The 18,241-nt window shown below is 45.9% G+C and overlaps 1 protein-coding gene across 1 annotated transcript in view; it reads left to right on the top strand.

Annotated features, from left to right (window-relative positions):
- The window catches only part of PDE2A (phosphodiesterase 2A), a gene marked incomplete at its 5' end in the record, with an annotated part of 135,160 nt that overhangs the window by 83,579 nt on the left and 33,340 nt on the right, over positions 1-18,241 (top strand). Inside the window, one exon of the mRNA XM_075847267.1 lies at positions 4,897-4,936. Coding sequence (XP_075703382.1) covers positions 4,897-4,936 — 40 coding nt within the window. The remainder of the gene's footprint in view (positions 1-4,896; positions 4,937-18,241) is intronic.

The raw sequence follows: 18,241 nt of genomic DNA, 5'->3' as shown, positions 1-18,241 counted from the left end.
ATTAAAGCTTTCAGCTGTATCGTTCCAGATGATGAATATGTCATCTATGAATCTTGCCCATAATAAAATGGGTGAGGTAGATGAAGCAAGATTCTCAGCAAACACAACCTGGTCCTCCCACCAACCCAAGTATAGGTTGGCGTAGCTTGGTGCACATGGGCTGCCCATCGCCGTCCCTCTTAATTGATGATACAGTTTGCCCCCAAACAGGAATATGTTTTTTGTTAAGATGAAATTTAGCATATTGAGAACTCCTCAAAATGCTGCAGAAGGCTTGGAGCGACCATTTGATCAGTAAACAAGAACTTGAGTTCATGAGTCCCAGCCACCCCCAAATTCCGACATTTTATAGTGTACCTAAGATACATAAGGGCATGAACCCTCTAAAAGGCCGACCGATAGTATCTGGTGTAAATAGCCTCCTGCAGAATGTTAGCACGTATGTAGACAATGTACTTCGGGATTTTGTTTACGCCCTACCGTCATATCTGAGGGATACCACAGACATCCTAAAGAGACTGGAGGGTTTAGAAATTCCTCCAGGAGCCATGCTGGCTAGCTTAGATGTAGAAGCCTTGTACAGCTCCATCCCCCATGCACAGGGATGTGAAGCTGTACGATGCTTTCTGGAAACTCGGGGAACCCAATTCAAGGCCCATAATGAGCTCATTCTCAATATGCTAAATTTCATCTTAACAAAAAACATATTCCTGTTTGGGGGCAAACTGTATCATCAATTAAGAGGGACGGCGATGGGCAGCCCATGTGCACCAAGCTACGCCAACCTATACTTGGGTTGGTGGGAGGACCAGGTTGTGTTTGCTGAGAATCTTGCTTCATCTACCTCACCCATTTTATTATGGGCAAGATTCATAGATGACATATTCATCATCTGGAACGATACAGCTGAAAGCTTTAATAAACTGGTAAACACTCTCAACATAAATGGCCTAGGGCTCTTCTTCACTTCAGAGATACATGAGGCATCGATCAATTTCCTTGACATTACCATCTCTAAAAATGAATCAGGTCAAATAACCACCACACTCTATCGTAAAAGCACAGCGACCAACAGCCTCCTCGCATGGGAAAGCCATCATCCCATTCCTCTGAAACGGGGGATCCCTAAGGGACAATACCTTAGGCTAAGGAGAAACTGCTCAGATCTGGGGGACTTTATGAGCAAATCCATACAGCTCCGTAAAAGATTCCGAACGAGGGGATACCCGGAGAAAGCCTTGAAACAGGCTTACCAACATGCGGTGTCACATAATAGAACAAACCTATTGATCCCACAGACTACCAACAGGGTAGAGAAGAACGAAAACAAGGTCAGGGTGGTGGGAACCTATGATGTCAGACATCATGAAATCAGAAGCATTTTTAAGAAATACTGGGATATCTTGAGAGCGGATGGTGACCTTAGTCAAGTAGTGGCACCTTATCCACTGATTACATTCAGAAGAGGAAGAAACCTCCAGGACCGTCTCGTGCATAGTCACTTCACTGAGGAAAATCCTCGCAAGGACTGGCTACCTAACCCACCGGCAGGGACCTACCGGTGTGGATCCTGTAAAGCGTGCCAGTACATAACAAAAAGTAAAGACTTTTGCAGTACATCTACAGGGCAGGTTTTCTCCAATAGAGAATTTGGAAACTGTAAGACCAAAGGAGTAGTGTACATGGCCACATGCTCCTGTCCACTCAACTATGTGGGTAAAACAATCAGAGAGTTCAGAAGGAGAGTTTTGGACCATATAGGAAATATTAGACGCAAAGAGGACACATGCGTGGCGAGGCATATGAGAGAAATACACGACAACAGGGAGAAGGAGATCTCCTTCCAAATTATAGAGGTTATTAGATCATCTGGTCGTGGAGGAAATTTGGATAAACTTCTCCTTCAAAAGGAATGCCGCTGGATCTATAGGCTGCAGACCCTGTGTCCTAAAGGTATCAATGACTATCTGTCATTCACCAGCTTCATATAAAGATACCAACTCTCAACTGAACTCACATTCAGACAGATCACAGCACTGTGGCCTCATCAAGTGAAGATACAGAGCGAATATAGACCAGTGTGAAATCTTCTTCACATGGTCCATTTACTTTATGTTGCCATACAAGATGGTCCAAATATGGTGGTTAAGTCTACGATCGAAAGGTTGACCTACTAATTCTCTAGTCATCATATAACATGTCTAAGCATGTAAAAATAACGTGCCATTATAGGGGCGTCTGGCCCTAAGGGAGTTTTCACTTATTGATTCTTTTGCTCGTCAATATATAGCACCAAGAACGTCCAGTGCAGTCAGCAAGCTGTCTGGTAGTCAATATTAAAAAATCTGCTCACACAATCAATGTAAGAGTACTTACATATTTATTCAGCTGCACCCCATCTAGCATGTGCAGAAAAGCCTCTACAGATAGCACGGCACTTCAGATACAGATAGGCAGAGCAAACAGTTCCAGGCCCCTCCCATGGCTCTGACGTCGTGGAGTATGGGAGAGGTCTGTGCACTATACTTAGTGCAATCCGTCCAGCCAATCATCCCCAAATACGTCACACTGGGGCAGCGGTTCCTCAGACCGCTAGGATTGGCTTAGATGGACAAGCCCCCGGCCAGGGGGAGTAACTTGCTATGAGTGCCGAGCCTCTGGATAGGCTGACACAGAATCATGGGGGAGGTCACTACACCTTATAACATGCAGCACCCTGCCGCCAACCGCGGCTAGCAAAGCTAAGCGACGTCAGGCATCACTGTATGTCTATTCATGCCATTGTAGGCTAATTATCAGAACAAACAAATATTAACAGCAGGCCCCTGATGAGTTGCGGCAGACACCTTTATGAGCAATGAAACGCGTAGGGCAAGTTCAGTGACAGGCTGGAAAGAGGAAGCAGCCCTTATAAGGGCTCAACAGCTGATAGCTGCACCAGTCGATTAGTACAGGCTTATATCCATAGGTAACGTAGCTACTCAGTCCTAACATAACAGTGAATTCAGTGACCCACTGGAACACAGGAAGCAGTCCTTATAAGGGCTCAACAGCTGATAGCTGCACCAGCCGAATAGTACAGGCTTATATCCATAGTTCACGTAGCTATTCAGTTTCAGCATAACAGTGAATTCAGTGACTCACTGGAACACAGGAAGTAGTCCTTATAAGGGCTCTACAGCTGATAGCTGCACCAGCCGAAAAGTACAGGCTTATATCCTTAGACTTTATATCGATCCAGTCTTAATGTATCGCAGCAATTCAGTCTGAACATAACAGTGTATTCAGTGACCGACTGGAACACAGGAAGCAGTCCTTATAAGGGCAGAGTAACTGGCAGCTGCACTAGCTGATAGACACTAGCTGAAATCCTCACAGAGTGCAGCTATCTAGATTTAGCACTATAACATAGATGCAACAGGCAGAGTGCATATTATAACAGCATCTATCAGGCTGAATTATCACACGAACGGGGAGATACCCCTGAGGGTATTTGAACTCAATACTCGGACGTACTTTACACCATTTGGAATTAAATATCAACAAAAAATTGAAAAATCAAAATAAAAAATGAATATTAAATAACAAAAATAGAAAAATCAAAACCAAGTATAAACAATCAACACCTAGTCCGCCCGACACAATTTTTGAGCTCACCCAAGAAAACTTTCCAGCAAGTCACTGAGACCAAAGTGGCAAAGAAAGCGTATTAACACTTGAATATAAGTGATGAACACTTGAACCTAAGTGAAGACATTTTTTTACAAACTGCGTGGGGTATTTCACACAGGCAGGTTGTAGCTTGTAATCAATATAACTATATTGCTACCATTAAACAAACAATATATACCCCTAAAGATACTAATCAGTGATATCTAGATTTTTACTAGGGAAAACAAACTTGACAATTTACTCGGTGAACTATATATTATAAACTCCCAACTAGATCTTAGTAGGCATACTATTGCGCCCTCCAGTGGTGTGTCAGTGAACTGCATTCACTGCCAATCTATGGAAATACCTCAAATTAGACCACTCCCTGTTTTTATTAGCCACTCCCACATGCAGCCAAAATAGCAATATCCCACCTAAGTGTAGAAGACAGGAGACCCATAGTATCAACATTGTACCTGCGCTGATAAGAATCAGATACTATGTTATCAGCCTGTAGTCCACAGAGGATTATATACACTGCAATACAATTGTAACAAACCCTCAACGGCGTGAAGTATTAGGTCAGGATGGGGTTTCAGCTTCTAGATGTAAACAAGAATGTTCATATTCATTGACAGCAAGCAGAGATCTTGAAACTAATGAGGAATTGAAACACAAAGTATATAAGAAAGTTGCAGATTGAATAAACTTTATATAAATCAGACTGGACGATTCCTTTAAGTGTCTTTGTTCTGCGTAACTTCCGGTTAAGCGCGCAGAGAAATGCCTTATACGTGTCTCTTGTCTCCCGATGCATCAGGTTTTCAGTAACCATTGAGTGATCGCCATGGATCTGAGGGTGGATCTGGTCTCCTAGAGCAGCTGTAGTGAAGTCACAGCTCCCTCTGGTGGTCACAGGGCTCAGTGTCATCAGAGTAATCGGCTGAATGTGAATGAAATAATGCAGTACAATGCTGTGTGATGTAGTCACTGCCCTGATGATGACGCCCTCTAGTGGTCAGACTGTATACAGGGGCATTCTAAGGGGACCCCATAAGTGTGGTAGATAAGTGAATTACTTGTGGGTGGATTGATGCCCGGGGAGGGGGGAGTCAGGTTCACACTTCTGTCGTCCTCAGACTTGACATTTACAATATTTATGTAAGGTGTGAACTAAACCTAAATGACAGAATTATGTAAATGTCCTCATGAATATTAATCAGCTGCGCTCTTCTCTCACAGGCTCTTCTACAAGTCGCCAAAAACCTCTTCACACATTTGGGTGAGTTCCATATTCTACATCTCCGTATTGTGTCACTCTACCCCCCCCCCCCCCGACCTCTATATTACTAAATCACCCGACCCCTGTATTACTCCACCACCCGACCCCTGTATTACTCCACCACCCGACCTCTGTATTACTCCACCACCCGACCCCTGTATTACTACATCACCCGACCTCCGTATTACTACATCACCCGACAGCCGTATTACTCCACCACCAGACCCCTGTATTACTACACCACCCGACAGCCGTATTACTCCACCACCCGACCCCTGTATTACTACACCACCCGACCTCTGTATTACTACACCACCTGACCTCTGTATTACTACATCACCCGACCCCTGTATTACTCCACCCCCAGACCCCTGTATTACTCCACCACCCGACAGCCATATTACTCCACCACCCGACCCCTGTATTACTACACCACCCGACCTCTGTATTACTACACCACCTGACCTCTGTATTACTACATCACCCGACCCTGTATTACTACACCACCCGACCTCCATATTACTACATCACCCGACCGCCGTATTACTACATCACCCGACCTCTGTATTACTACACCACCCAACCTCTGTATTACTACATCACCCGACCCCTGTATTACTACACCACCCGACCTCTGTATTACTACATCACCCGACCTCTGTATTACTACACCACCCGACCTCTGTATTACTACATCACCCGACCTCTGTATTACTACACCACCCGACCTCTGTATTACTCCACCACCCGACCCCTGTATTACTACATCACCCGACCTCTGTATTACTACACCACCTGACCTCTGTATTACTACACCACCCGACCTCTGTATTACTACACCACCTGACCTCTGTATTACTACATCACCCGACCTCTGTATTACTACACCACCCGACCTCCATATTACTACATCACCCGACCGCCGTATTACTACATCACCCGACCTCTGTATTACTACATCACCCGATCCCTGTATTACTACATCACCTGACCCCCTGTATTACTACACCACCCGACCTCTGTATTACTACACCACCCGACCTCTGTATTACTCCACCACCCGACCTCTGTATTACTACATCCCCCGACCCCTGTATTTCTCCACCACCCGACCTCTGTATTACTACATCACCCGACCCCTGTATTACTCCACCACCCGACCTCTGTATTACTACATCACCCGACCTCTGTATTACTCCACCACCCGACCTCTGTATTACTACACCACCCGACCTCCGTATTACTACATCCCCCGACCCCTGTATTACTACATCACCCGACAGCCGTATTACTCCACCACCCGACCTCTGTATTACTCCAACACCCGACCTCTGTATTACTACATCCCCCAACCTCTGTATTACTCCACCACCCGACCTCTGTATTACTACATCCCCCGACCTCTGTATTACTCCACCACCCGACCTCTGTATTACTCCACCACCCGACCTCTGTATTACTACATCCCCCGACCTCTGTATTACTACACCACCCGACCCCTGTATTACTACACCACCCGACCCCTGTATTACTACACCACCCGACCCCTGTATTACTCCACCACCCGACCCCTGTATTACTCCACCACCCGACCCCTGTATTACTACATCACCCGACCTCCGTATTACTACATCACCCGACAGCCGTATTACTCCACCACCAGACCCCTGTATTACTACACCACCCGACAGCCGTATTACTCCACCACCCGACCCCTGTATTACTACACCACCCGACCTCTGTATTACTACACCACCTGACCTCTGTATTACTACATCACCCGACCCCTGTATTACTCCACCCCCAGACCCCTGTATTACTCCACCACCCGACAGCCATATTACTCCACCACCCGACCCCTGTATTACTACACCACCTGACCTCTGTATTACTACATCACCCGACCCCTGTATTACTCCACCACCAGACCCCTGTATTACTCCACCACCCGACAGCCGTATTACTCCACCACCCGACCCCTGTATTACTACACCACCCGACCTCTGTATTACTCCACCACCCGACCCCTGTATTACTACACCACCCAACCTCCGTATTACTACATCACCCGACCCCTGTATTACTACATCACCCGACCTCTGTATTACTACACCACCTGACCTCTATATTACTACATCACCCGACCTCTGTATTACTACACCACCCGACCTCTGTATTACTACACCACCCGACCTCTGTATTACTCCACCACCCGACCTCCGTATTACTACATCACCCGACCCCTGTATTACTACACCACCCGACCTCCATATTACTACATCACCCGACCGCCGTATTACTACATCACCCGACCTCTGTATTACTACACCACCCGACCCCTGTATTACTACATCACCCGACCCCTGTATTACTACATCACCCGACCCCTGTATTACTACATCACCCGACCCCTGTATTACTACATCACCCGACCGCCGTATTACTACATCACCCGACCTCTGTATTACTACACCACCCGACCTCTGTATTACTACATCACCCGACCCCTGTATTACTACATCACCAGACCTCTGTATTACTACACCACCCGACCTCTGTATTACTCCACCACCCGACCTCTGTATTACTCCACCACCCGACCTCTGTATTACTACATCACCCGACCCCTGTATTACTCCACCACCCGACCTCTGTATTACTACATCACCCGACCTCTGTATTACTCCACCACCCGACCTCTGTATTACTACACCACCCGACCTCCGTATTACTATATCCCCCGACCCCTGTATTACTACATCACCCGACAGCCGTATTACTCCACCACCCGACCTCTGTATTACTCCAACACCCGATCTCTGTATTACTACATCCCCCAACCTCTGTATTACTCCACCACCCGACCTCTGTATTACTACATCCCCCGACCTCTGTATTACTCCACCACCCGACCTCTGTATTACTACACCACCCGACCTCTGTATTACTACACCACCCGACCTCTGTATTACTCCACCACCCGACCCCTGTATTACTACATCACCCGATCCCTGTATTACTACATCCCCCGACCTCTGTATTACTACACCACCCGACCTCTGTATTACTACACCACCCGACCTCTGTATTACTCCACCACCCGACCTCTGTATTACTACATCACCCGACCTCTGTATTACTACACCACCCGACCTCTGTATTACTACATCACCCGACCTCTGTATTACTACATCACCCGACCTCTGTATTACTACACCACCTGACCTCTGTATTACTCCACCACCCGACCTCTGTATTACTACACCACCCGACCTCCGTATTACTACATCACCCGACCTCTGTATTACTACATCACCCGACCTCTGTATTACTCCACCACCCGACCTCTGTATTACTACATCACCCGACCTCTGTATTACTCCACCACCCGACCTCTGTATTACTACACCACCCATCCCCTGTATTACTACATCACCCGACCTCCGTATTACTACATCACCCGACCTCCGTATTACTACACCACCCGACCTCCGTATTACTACATCACCCGACCTCTGTATTACTACATCACCCGACCTCTGTATTACTCCACCACCCGACCCCTGTATTACTACATCACCCGACCTCTGTATTACTACACCACCTGACCTCTGTATTACTCCACCACCCGACCTCCGTATTACTACACCACCCGACCTCCGTATTACTACATCACCCGACCTCTGTATTACTACATCACCCGACCTCTGTATTACTCCACCACCCGACCCCTGTATTACTACACTACCAGACCCCTGTATTACTACACCACCCGACCTCTGTATTACTCCACCACCCGACCTCTGTATTACTACACCACCCGACCTCCGTATTACTACATCACCCGACCTCTGTATTACTACATCACCCGACCTCTGTATTACTCCACCACCCGACCTCTGTATTACTCCACCACCCGACCTCTGTATTACTCCACCACCCGACCCCTGTATTACTACACTACCAGACCCCTGTATTACTACATCACCCGACCTCTGTATTACTCCACCACCCGACCTCTGTATTACTACACTACCAGACCTCCGTATTACTACATCACCCGACCTCTGTATTACTACATCACCCGACCTCTGTATTACTCCACCACCCGACCTCTGTATTACTACATCACCCGAGCTCTGTATTACTACACCACCCGACCCCTGTATTACTACACCACCCGACCTCTGTATTACTACACCACCTGACCTCTGTATTACTACATCACCCGACCTCTGTATTACTCCACCACCCGACCCCTGTATTACTACACCACCCGACCTCTGTATTACTCCACCACCAGACCCCTGTATTACTACATCCCCCGACCTCTGTATTACTACACCACCCGACCTCTGTATTACTACACCACCCGACCTCTGTATTACTACATCACCCGACCTCTGTATTACTACATCCCCCGACCTCTGTATTACTACACCACCCGACCTCTGTATTACTACACCACCCGACCTCTGTATTACTACATCACCCGACCTCTGTATTACTACATCACCCGACCTCTGTATTACTACACCACCCGACCTCTGTATTACTACATCACCCGACCTCTGTATTACTACACCACCAGACCCCTGTATTACTCCACCACCCGACAGCCGTATTACTCCACCACCCGACCCCTGTATTACTACACCACCCGACCTCTGTATTACTACACCACCTGACCTCTGTATTACTACATCACCCGACCCCTGTATTACTACACCACCCGACCTCTGTATTACTACACCACCCGACCGCCGTATTACTACATCCCCCGACCTCTGTATTACTACATCACCCGACCTCTGTATTACTACATCACCCGACCCCTGTATTACTACACCACCCGACCTCTGTATTACTACACCACCCGACCTCTGTATTACTCCTCCACCCGACCTCTGTATTACTACATCACCCGACCGCCGTATTACTACATCACCCGACCTCTGTATTACTACACCACCCGACCTCTGTATTACTACATCCCCCGACCTCTGTATTACTACACCACCCGACCCCTGTATTACTACATCACCCGACCGCCGTATTACTACATCACCCGACCTCTGTATTACTACACCACCCGACCTCTGTATTACTACATCCCCCGACCTCTGTATTACTACACCACCCGACCTCTGTATTACTCCACCACCCGACCCCTATATCCTGATCAGACAATTAGCGGCTGCGGCTTTTCGTCTTTTTTTATTTCTTCGCTGATGTATGAAAATAATTACAGCGAGTCATCGGGGTTGTGTCGTTGCTCGTTACCTTTCGATATGAATTCAGCCCCATAGAAGAGGAGAATTTACTGAAATAATCGCTGCAGCCGCCAAACGCTTTATCCGTGGAATAAATGCTGCTGTCAGAACGCGGCTCCCTGACACGTTAATAACCTTCTTCTCAGTGATTAAGTTGCACTTTGTCAGCAGCAAAATATCAGCTAATACCAAATATTTATAGAGGCAAGAAACAGATGCCCCTTCTAATTGAGCCGCTGTCACTTTAAGAGGACAGCAAACATGGCAGAACAAGTACCGGGGTCCACAGCTGTGAGGGGGAGGGGTGTGGGGGGCGGTCAGCTGCCAGGCCCTTGGTCACATTATTTTACAGGATAAAGTGACATATAATGGTAAGTAGCTTTGTAAACTCTTTGCTTTGCTGATCTTGTACTGACCCTGAGTTTCTTACTCCAGTCACATCCAAATCTGCATTCTTCTGCTTTCTGTTAGCTCTCAGGCTTTGCTGCCTCCTACTGGTTACATGTTGGCGCAGAGCATGCTCTGCTGCGCTGCATTATGAAAGTTGGAGTATTAGTCACACCAGATGGAGCAAGATTATGACTGGGGCAAAAGGGGTAAGTGCCACAGCGTCTCTACCACCGCTACACCCCAGGTGTGACCCACATAATGGATCATGAAATACTGACAGAGCAGAACAACACTGCCCGGTACCCTATAGACGTCCTGTTCTGCCATTCTGCTCTGAATGATGTCACTGCACACATCCGATGATGTCATTAATCCCAGACTCTAAACACCAAGAAAGCATTAGTACATTTTGCCCACTGGTGTCATTTATATGGGCACTGCCTTTGTGCTGGTGTTGTTTGGGCACTGTATGAATTGCATGGTCTTGTTATTTTTGTAACTGTAGGAAGAAAAAAAATAATCACAATATATACAATGTCGGTGCTTTTTGGGTGTGATATGGCAGTATTATTGGTCACTGTATAGTGGTATTATTTGGGCACTGTATGGTGTTATTATTTTGGCGCTGTATGGTGGTATTTGGGCACTGTATGGTGGTATTATTTGAGCACTGTATGGTGGTATTATTTTGGCGCTGTATGGTGGTATTTGGGCACTGTATGGTGGTATTTGGGCACTGTATGGTGGTATTATTTTGGCACTGTATGGTGTTATTATTTGGGCGCTGTATGGTGGTATTTGGGCACTGTATGGTGGTATTATTTGAGTACTGTATGTTGGTATTAGTTGTGCACTATATGGTGGTATTATTTGAGCACTGTATGTTGGTATTATTTGAGTACTGTATGATGGTATTATTTGAGCACTGTATGGTGGTATTATTTGGGCACTGTATGTTGGTATTATTTGGTCTCTGTATGGTAGTATTATTTGGGTGCTGTATGGTGGTATTATGTGGGCACTGTATGGTGGTATTATTTGGGCTTTGTATGCTGGTATTATTTGGGCTCCGTATGGTGGTGTTATTTGGGCACTGTATGGTGTTATTATTTGGGTGCTGTATGGTGGTATTATGTGGGCACTGTATGGTGGTATTATTTGGGCACTGTATGGTGGTGGTGTTTGGGCACTGTATGGTGTTATTATTTGGGTGCTGTATGGTGGTATTATGTGGGCACTGTATGGTGGTATTATTTGGTCGCTGTATGGTGGTATGTGGGCACTGTATGGTGGTATTATTTGGGCTTTGTATGGAGGTATAATGTGGGCACTGTATGGTGGTATTATTTGGGCACTGTATGGTGTTGTTATGTGGGCACTGTATGGTGGTATTATTTGGGCTCCGTATGGTGGTGTTATTTGGGCACTGTATCTTGGTGTTATTTGGGCACTGTATGGTGTTATTATTTGGGTGCTGTATGGTGGTATTATGTGGGCACTGTATGGTGGTATTATTTGGGCTCTGTATGGTGGTGTTATTTGGGCACTGTATGGTGGTATTATTTGGGCGCTGTATGGTGGTATTATGTGGGCACTGTATGGTGGTATTATTTGGGCACTGTATGGTGGTGTTATTTGGGCACTGTATGGTGTTATTATTTGTGCGCTGTATGGTGGTATTATGTGGGCACTGTATGGTGGTATTATTTGGGCTCTGTAAGGTGGTGTTATTTGGGCGCTGTATGGTGGTATTATTTGGGCACTGTATGGTGGTATTATGTGGGCACTGTATGGTGGTATTATGTGGTCACTGTATGGTGGTATTATGTGGTCACTGTATGGTGTTATTATTTGGGCACTGTATGGTGGTATTATGTGGGCACTGTATGGTGGTATTATGTGGTCACTGTGTGGTGTTATTATTTGGTCGCTGTGTGGTGGTATTATTTGGTCGCTGTATGGTGGTATTATGTGGGCACTGTATGGTGGTATTATTTGGCACTGTATGGTGGTATTATGTGGGCACTGTATGGTGGTATTATGTGGGCACTGTATGGTGGTATTATGTGGCACTGTATGGTGGTATTATGTGGCACTGTATGGTGGTATTATGTGAGCACAGTATGGTGGTATTATGTGGTCACTGTATGGTGTTATTATTTGGGCAGTGTATGGTGGTATTATTTGGCACTGTATGGTGGTATTATGTGGGCACTGTATGGTGGTATTATTTGGCACTGTATGGTGGTATTATGTGGGCACTGTATGGTGGTATTATTTGGCACTGTATGGTGGTGTTATGTGGGCACTGTATGGTGGTATTATGTGAGCACTGTATGTTGGTATTATTTGAGCAGTGTATGTTGGTATTATTTGAGCACTGTATGGAGGTATTATGTGGGCACTGTATGGTGGTATTATGTAGGCAGTGTATGTTGGTATTATGTAGGCACTGTATGGAGGTATTATGTGGGCACTGTATGGAGGTATTATGTAGGCACTGTATGGTGGTATTATGTAGGCACTGTATGGTGGTATTATGTGGGCACTGTATGGTGGTATTATGTAGGCAGTGTATGGTGGTATTATGTGGGCACTGTATGGTGGTATTATGTAGGCAGTGTATGGTGGTATTATGTAGGCACTGTATGGTGGTATTATGTAGGCAGTGTATGGTGGTATTATGTGGGCACTGTATGGTGGTATTATGTAGGCACTGTATGGTGGTATTATGTGGGCACTGTATGGTGGTATTATGTAGGCAGTGTATGGTGGTATTATGTGGGCACTGTATGGTGGTATTATGTGGGCACTGTATGGTGGTATTATGTAGGCACTGTATGGTGGTATTATGTAGGCACTGTATGGTGGTATTATGTAGGCACTGTATGGTGGTATTATGTGGGCACTGTATGGTGGTATTATGTAGGCAGTGTATGGTGGTATTATGTAGGCACTGTATGGTGGTATTATGTAGGCACTGTATGGTGGTATTATGTGGGCACTGTATGGTGGTATTATGTAAGCACTGTATGGTGGTATTATGTGGGCACTGTATGGTGGTATTATGTAGGCAGTGTATGGTGGTATTATGTGAGCAGTGTATGGTGGTATTATGTAGGCACTGTATGGTGGTATTATGTGGGCACTGTATGGTGGTATTATGTAGGCAGTGTATGGTGGTATTATGTAGGCACTGTATGGTGGTATTATGTGGGCACTGTATGGTGGTATTATGTAGGCACTGTATGGTGGTATTATGTAGGCACTGTATGGTGGTATTATGTGGGCACTGTATGGTGGTATTATGTGAGCAGTGTATGGTGGTATTATGTGGGCACTGTATGGTGGTATTATGTGAGCAGTGTATGGTGGTATTATGTGGGCACTGTATGGTGGTATTATGTGGGCACTGTATGGTGGTATTATGTGGGCACTCTATGGTTGTATTCTGGCATTGTTCAATGCTGTCATTAGGTCATAGGTGGAATTAATTTTGCTGCCGTATTTTGGTTTTATATACAAGTGTTTTAATGTTCAACCTCCAGTTGTCACTTGGTTTTAACTTCAGGATGTATTAGCAAAATTGCAGATTGGATGTGACTGGAGTATAAGACATGATGAAACTCAGGATCATCAATGCAGCTTAGGATGTGACTGGAGTATAAGACATGATGAAACTCAGGATCATACAAGATAAACAAAGTTACTTGTGTGGAGATTTAACCTGTAACAGAAGTGAACTCATGGATGGATCTCAGCTCGGCACCAGCGGCGTTCACACTTCAATTCCAGCACCAATTGGCCAGAAAGCGATTAAACTTTTGCCACTGACTCGGAGACTCATTGGGTCTGTTATTTATTCTGCAGAGCATTCCGTAGCTGGCGGCCGTCTCTGCAGTTTATTGGAAAAGTTTAATCTGAGCAGATATTTGGTTTTCAGTGCAGAAATCCCCCATGTAATAAGCCCTCAGCATTCGCTCTTCAGAAGTCCGACCACTTAATTAGAGGACGGTGCCGGCAGCGCGTTACACATAGACGCTCAGTTCATGAAAACAGAATAAGAATTTGCAATTTTTAATGCCTGCAGCCACCACTACATACAGATATATACAGCTCCCATAGAGTTACATGATAACATTCTGCTGCCTGCAGCCACCACTAGGGGGAGCTCACTACATACAGATATTTACAGCTCCCATAGAGTTACATGATAACATTCTGCTGCCTGCAGCCACCACTAGGGGGAGCTCACTACATGCAGATATATACAGCTCCCATAGAGTTACATAATAACACACTGCTGCCTGCAGCCACCACTAGAGGGAGCTCACTACATACAGATATATACAGCTCCCATAGAGTTACATGATAACATTCTGCTGCCTGCAGCCACCACTAGGGGGAGCTCACTACATACAGATATTTACAGCTCCCATAGAGTTACATGATAACATACTGCTGCCTGCAGCCACCACTAGGGGGAGCTCACTACATACAGATGTATACAGATCCCATAGAGTTACATGATAACATTCTGCTGCCTGCAGCCACCACTAGGGGTTGCTCACTATACAAAGATATATACAGCTCCCATAGAGTTACATGATAACAGTCTGCAGCCTGCAGTCACCACTAGGGGGAGCTCACTACACACAGATATATAGAGCTCCCATAGAGTTACATGATAACATTCTGCAGCCTGCAGTCACCACTAGGGGGAACTCACTACACACAGATATATACAGCTCCCATAGAGTTACATGATAACATTCTGCAGCCTGCAGTCACCACTAGGGGGAACTCACTACACACAGATATATACAGCTCCCATAGAGTTACATGATAACATTCTGCTGCCTACAGTCACCACTAGGGGGAGGTCACTACATACAGATATATACAGCTCCCATAGAGTTACATGATAACATTCTGCTGCCTGCAGTCACCACTAGGGGGAGCTCACTACATACAGATGTATACAGATCCCATAGAGTTACATGATAACATTCTGCTGCCTGCAGTCACCACTAGGGGGAGGTCACTACATACAGATATATACAGCTCCCATAGAGTTACATGATAATATTCTGCTACCTGCAGCCACCACTAGAAGGAGCTCAATACATACATATATATATATATACAGCACCCATAAAGTTACATGATAACATTCTGCTGCCTGCAGTCACCACTAGGGGGAGCTCACTACATACAGATATATACAGATCCCATAGAGTTACATGATAACATTCTGCTGCCTGCAGCCACCACTAGGGGGAGCTCACTACATACAGATATATACAGCTCCCATAAAATTACATGATAACATTCTGCTGCCTGCAGCCACCACTAGGGGGAGCTCACTACATACAGATGTATACAGATCCCATAGAGTTAGGCTGGGTTCACACGACCTATTTTCAGGCGTAAACGAGGCGTTTTACGCCTCGATTTACGCCTGAAAACACGGCTCAAATACGTCGGCAAACATCTGCCCATTCATTTCAATGGGTTTGCCGACGTACTGTGCCGACGACCTGTCATTTTACGCGTCGCTGTCAAAAGACGGCGCGTAAAATAACAGCGTCGTCAAAGAAGTGCAGGACACTTCTTGGGACGTAATTTGAGCCGTTTTTCATTGACTTCAATGAAGAACAGATCCAAATTACGTCCGTAAGTGACGCCTCGCAAAACGCCAGTACGAGCAATTACGTCTGAAATGCAGGAGCTGTTTTCTCCTGAAAACAGCTCCGTAATTGTCGATATCGTGTGCACATACCCTTACATGATAACATTCTTCTGCCCGCATCCACCACTAGGGGGAGCTCACTACATACAGATGTATACAGATCCCATAGAATTACATAACATTCTGCTGTGTGCAGCCACCACTAGGGGGAGCTCACTACATACAGATGTTTACAGATCCCATAGAGTAACATGATAACATTCTGCTGCCTGCAGCCCTTGACCATGGGCACCAACACACTTTGAAACCCCCTTTGTGTTTGCCCCTGGGCTACTTTTCTGAAGCAAATTATTTACCCACTCCCCCCCCCCCCCCCACCACCACCACAGAAATGCCAGAATAAGATAGTAAAGTTGAATTCCCCTTTAAGAGAGGAAAACTTTCTATTCGGGCTCTAATTATAGCAAGTTAACAGATCAGTAATTTAAGACAATTATGGACATTTGGTAAGAGACTTCACTCCAGAGTTTTCTGACTCATTCCTAAATCTAATTCCCACATAAATCCTGTGGGAGCTTCCGTCTTCTGATGTATGATGTATAATCCGCAGCTGTGCGGGGAGGGTCAGAGTGCGCACGTACGCGTTCCGGAGAAATCTCAGTAGCAAGTTATTCGCACCACATCAGTCCTGTAGGGATCAGGGCAGATTTATAGGTTTTTCCATGTTGGAAAAATGTGCACCCATTAATCCCCGCACTGCCGGGAGGAGGGGCCCTGCCACTTCCGAGGGGCAGCGATGTTCTATAAAACGATTAAAACTTCAGGTTTAGCTTATGGCCAGATGATCAGGCAGAAGAGCTTCACACCATCACCACCACCATGTGCCACGTCTGATGGTCTACCTGGGGACACTGGATTTACAGTAGACATAAGAAGACCCGTGTTGTCCATAGAGCTCCACGACTGACTCCTCAGTCCACAGAACATTATTCCACACGGCTCCGGGTTCATCCACGTGTTTACAGATGTGAGGCGAGCATTGACGTTCCTCTAGGGTGGCCGTTTTCTCCTCAGAGACATCTCATATAAGAAGTCACAGAACAACTCAGGACATCCAAGACCTCTCCAACCTCATCTAAGGTCAATGTTCATGACTCCACCATAGGAATTAGAGTCTCATGCTTATAGTGGAGTCATGAACATTGACCTCAGCGGAGGTTGGAGAGTCTGAGGGTCTTTGGATGTTCTTCTGAGATGTTTTGTGTCTTCCACAATGAGATGTCTTTGAGCTCTTGAACTTCTCCTGGGAAGAACATTCTTCAAGTCTTCTCCGTTTAGAGATTGTGATCTTACAGGATAAAACTAGACCAGACGGCACCCACAATGATATATTTGGGGCATCTTGCTAGTCGTGTAGGTCACTTTTCTCCTACTTGTGCCACCCCGTTGGCTGCTGTACTTTACACTCTTTTTCTTTATAGGGTGACATTGCTCTGTTAGTAGGACATTTATCTGGGTTTTTTTTATCCTGCAGCTCTGACACAATATTGACATCCAAGGGTTCACATCATTCTGATATTTGGCTGAAATAAGCCACCGTGACTGATGTTTGTGCCCATAGAGATGGGCAGCCTCAGCTTAGGTTGGTCCCATCTTCGCTCCCAATTATTAGTGGGAACCTGTGCGTGGCCCTCCATTCTACAGGCAGAAAGGGGAGAGGGGGTCCTTTAAGGAATTGGAGGAGAGGAGCTTCACAGGCGCAGGACCCGTCTGTCCTGGGCAGAGATGGACACAGAAAGCAGAGGGACCCTGTGAAAGAACAATATTTGGGGCCCTAGCTCTTGTATAGCCCATAATAATCCAATTCTGGGATTATTGATATGGCATGTGTAGGAAAACTCTCTCGTACTGATATGTTACCACATCATGGTAGGGGGCGCTATTATAAAC

The sequence above is a fragment of the Rhinoderma darwinii genome (assembly GCF_050947455.1).
Source record: "Rhinoderma darwinii isolate aRhiDar2 chromosome 2 unlocalized genomic scaffold, aRhiDar2.hap1 SUPER_2_unloc_4, whole genome shotgun sequence".
Lineage (NCBI taxonomy): Eukaryota > Metazoa > Chordata > Amphibia > Anura > Rhinodermatidae > Rhinoderma > Rhinoderma darwinii.
Note: the sequence above shows the minus strand (reverse complement) of the source record. Positions and strands in the feature narration are given on the sequence as shown.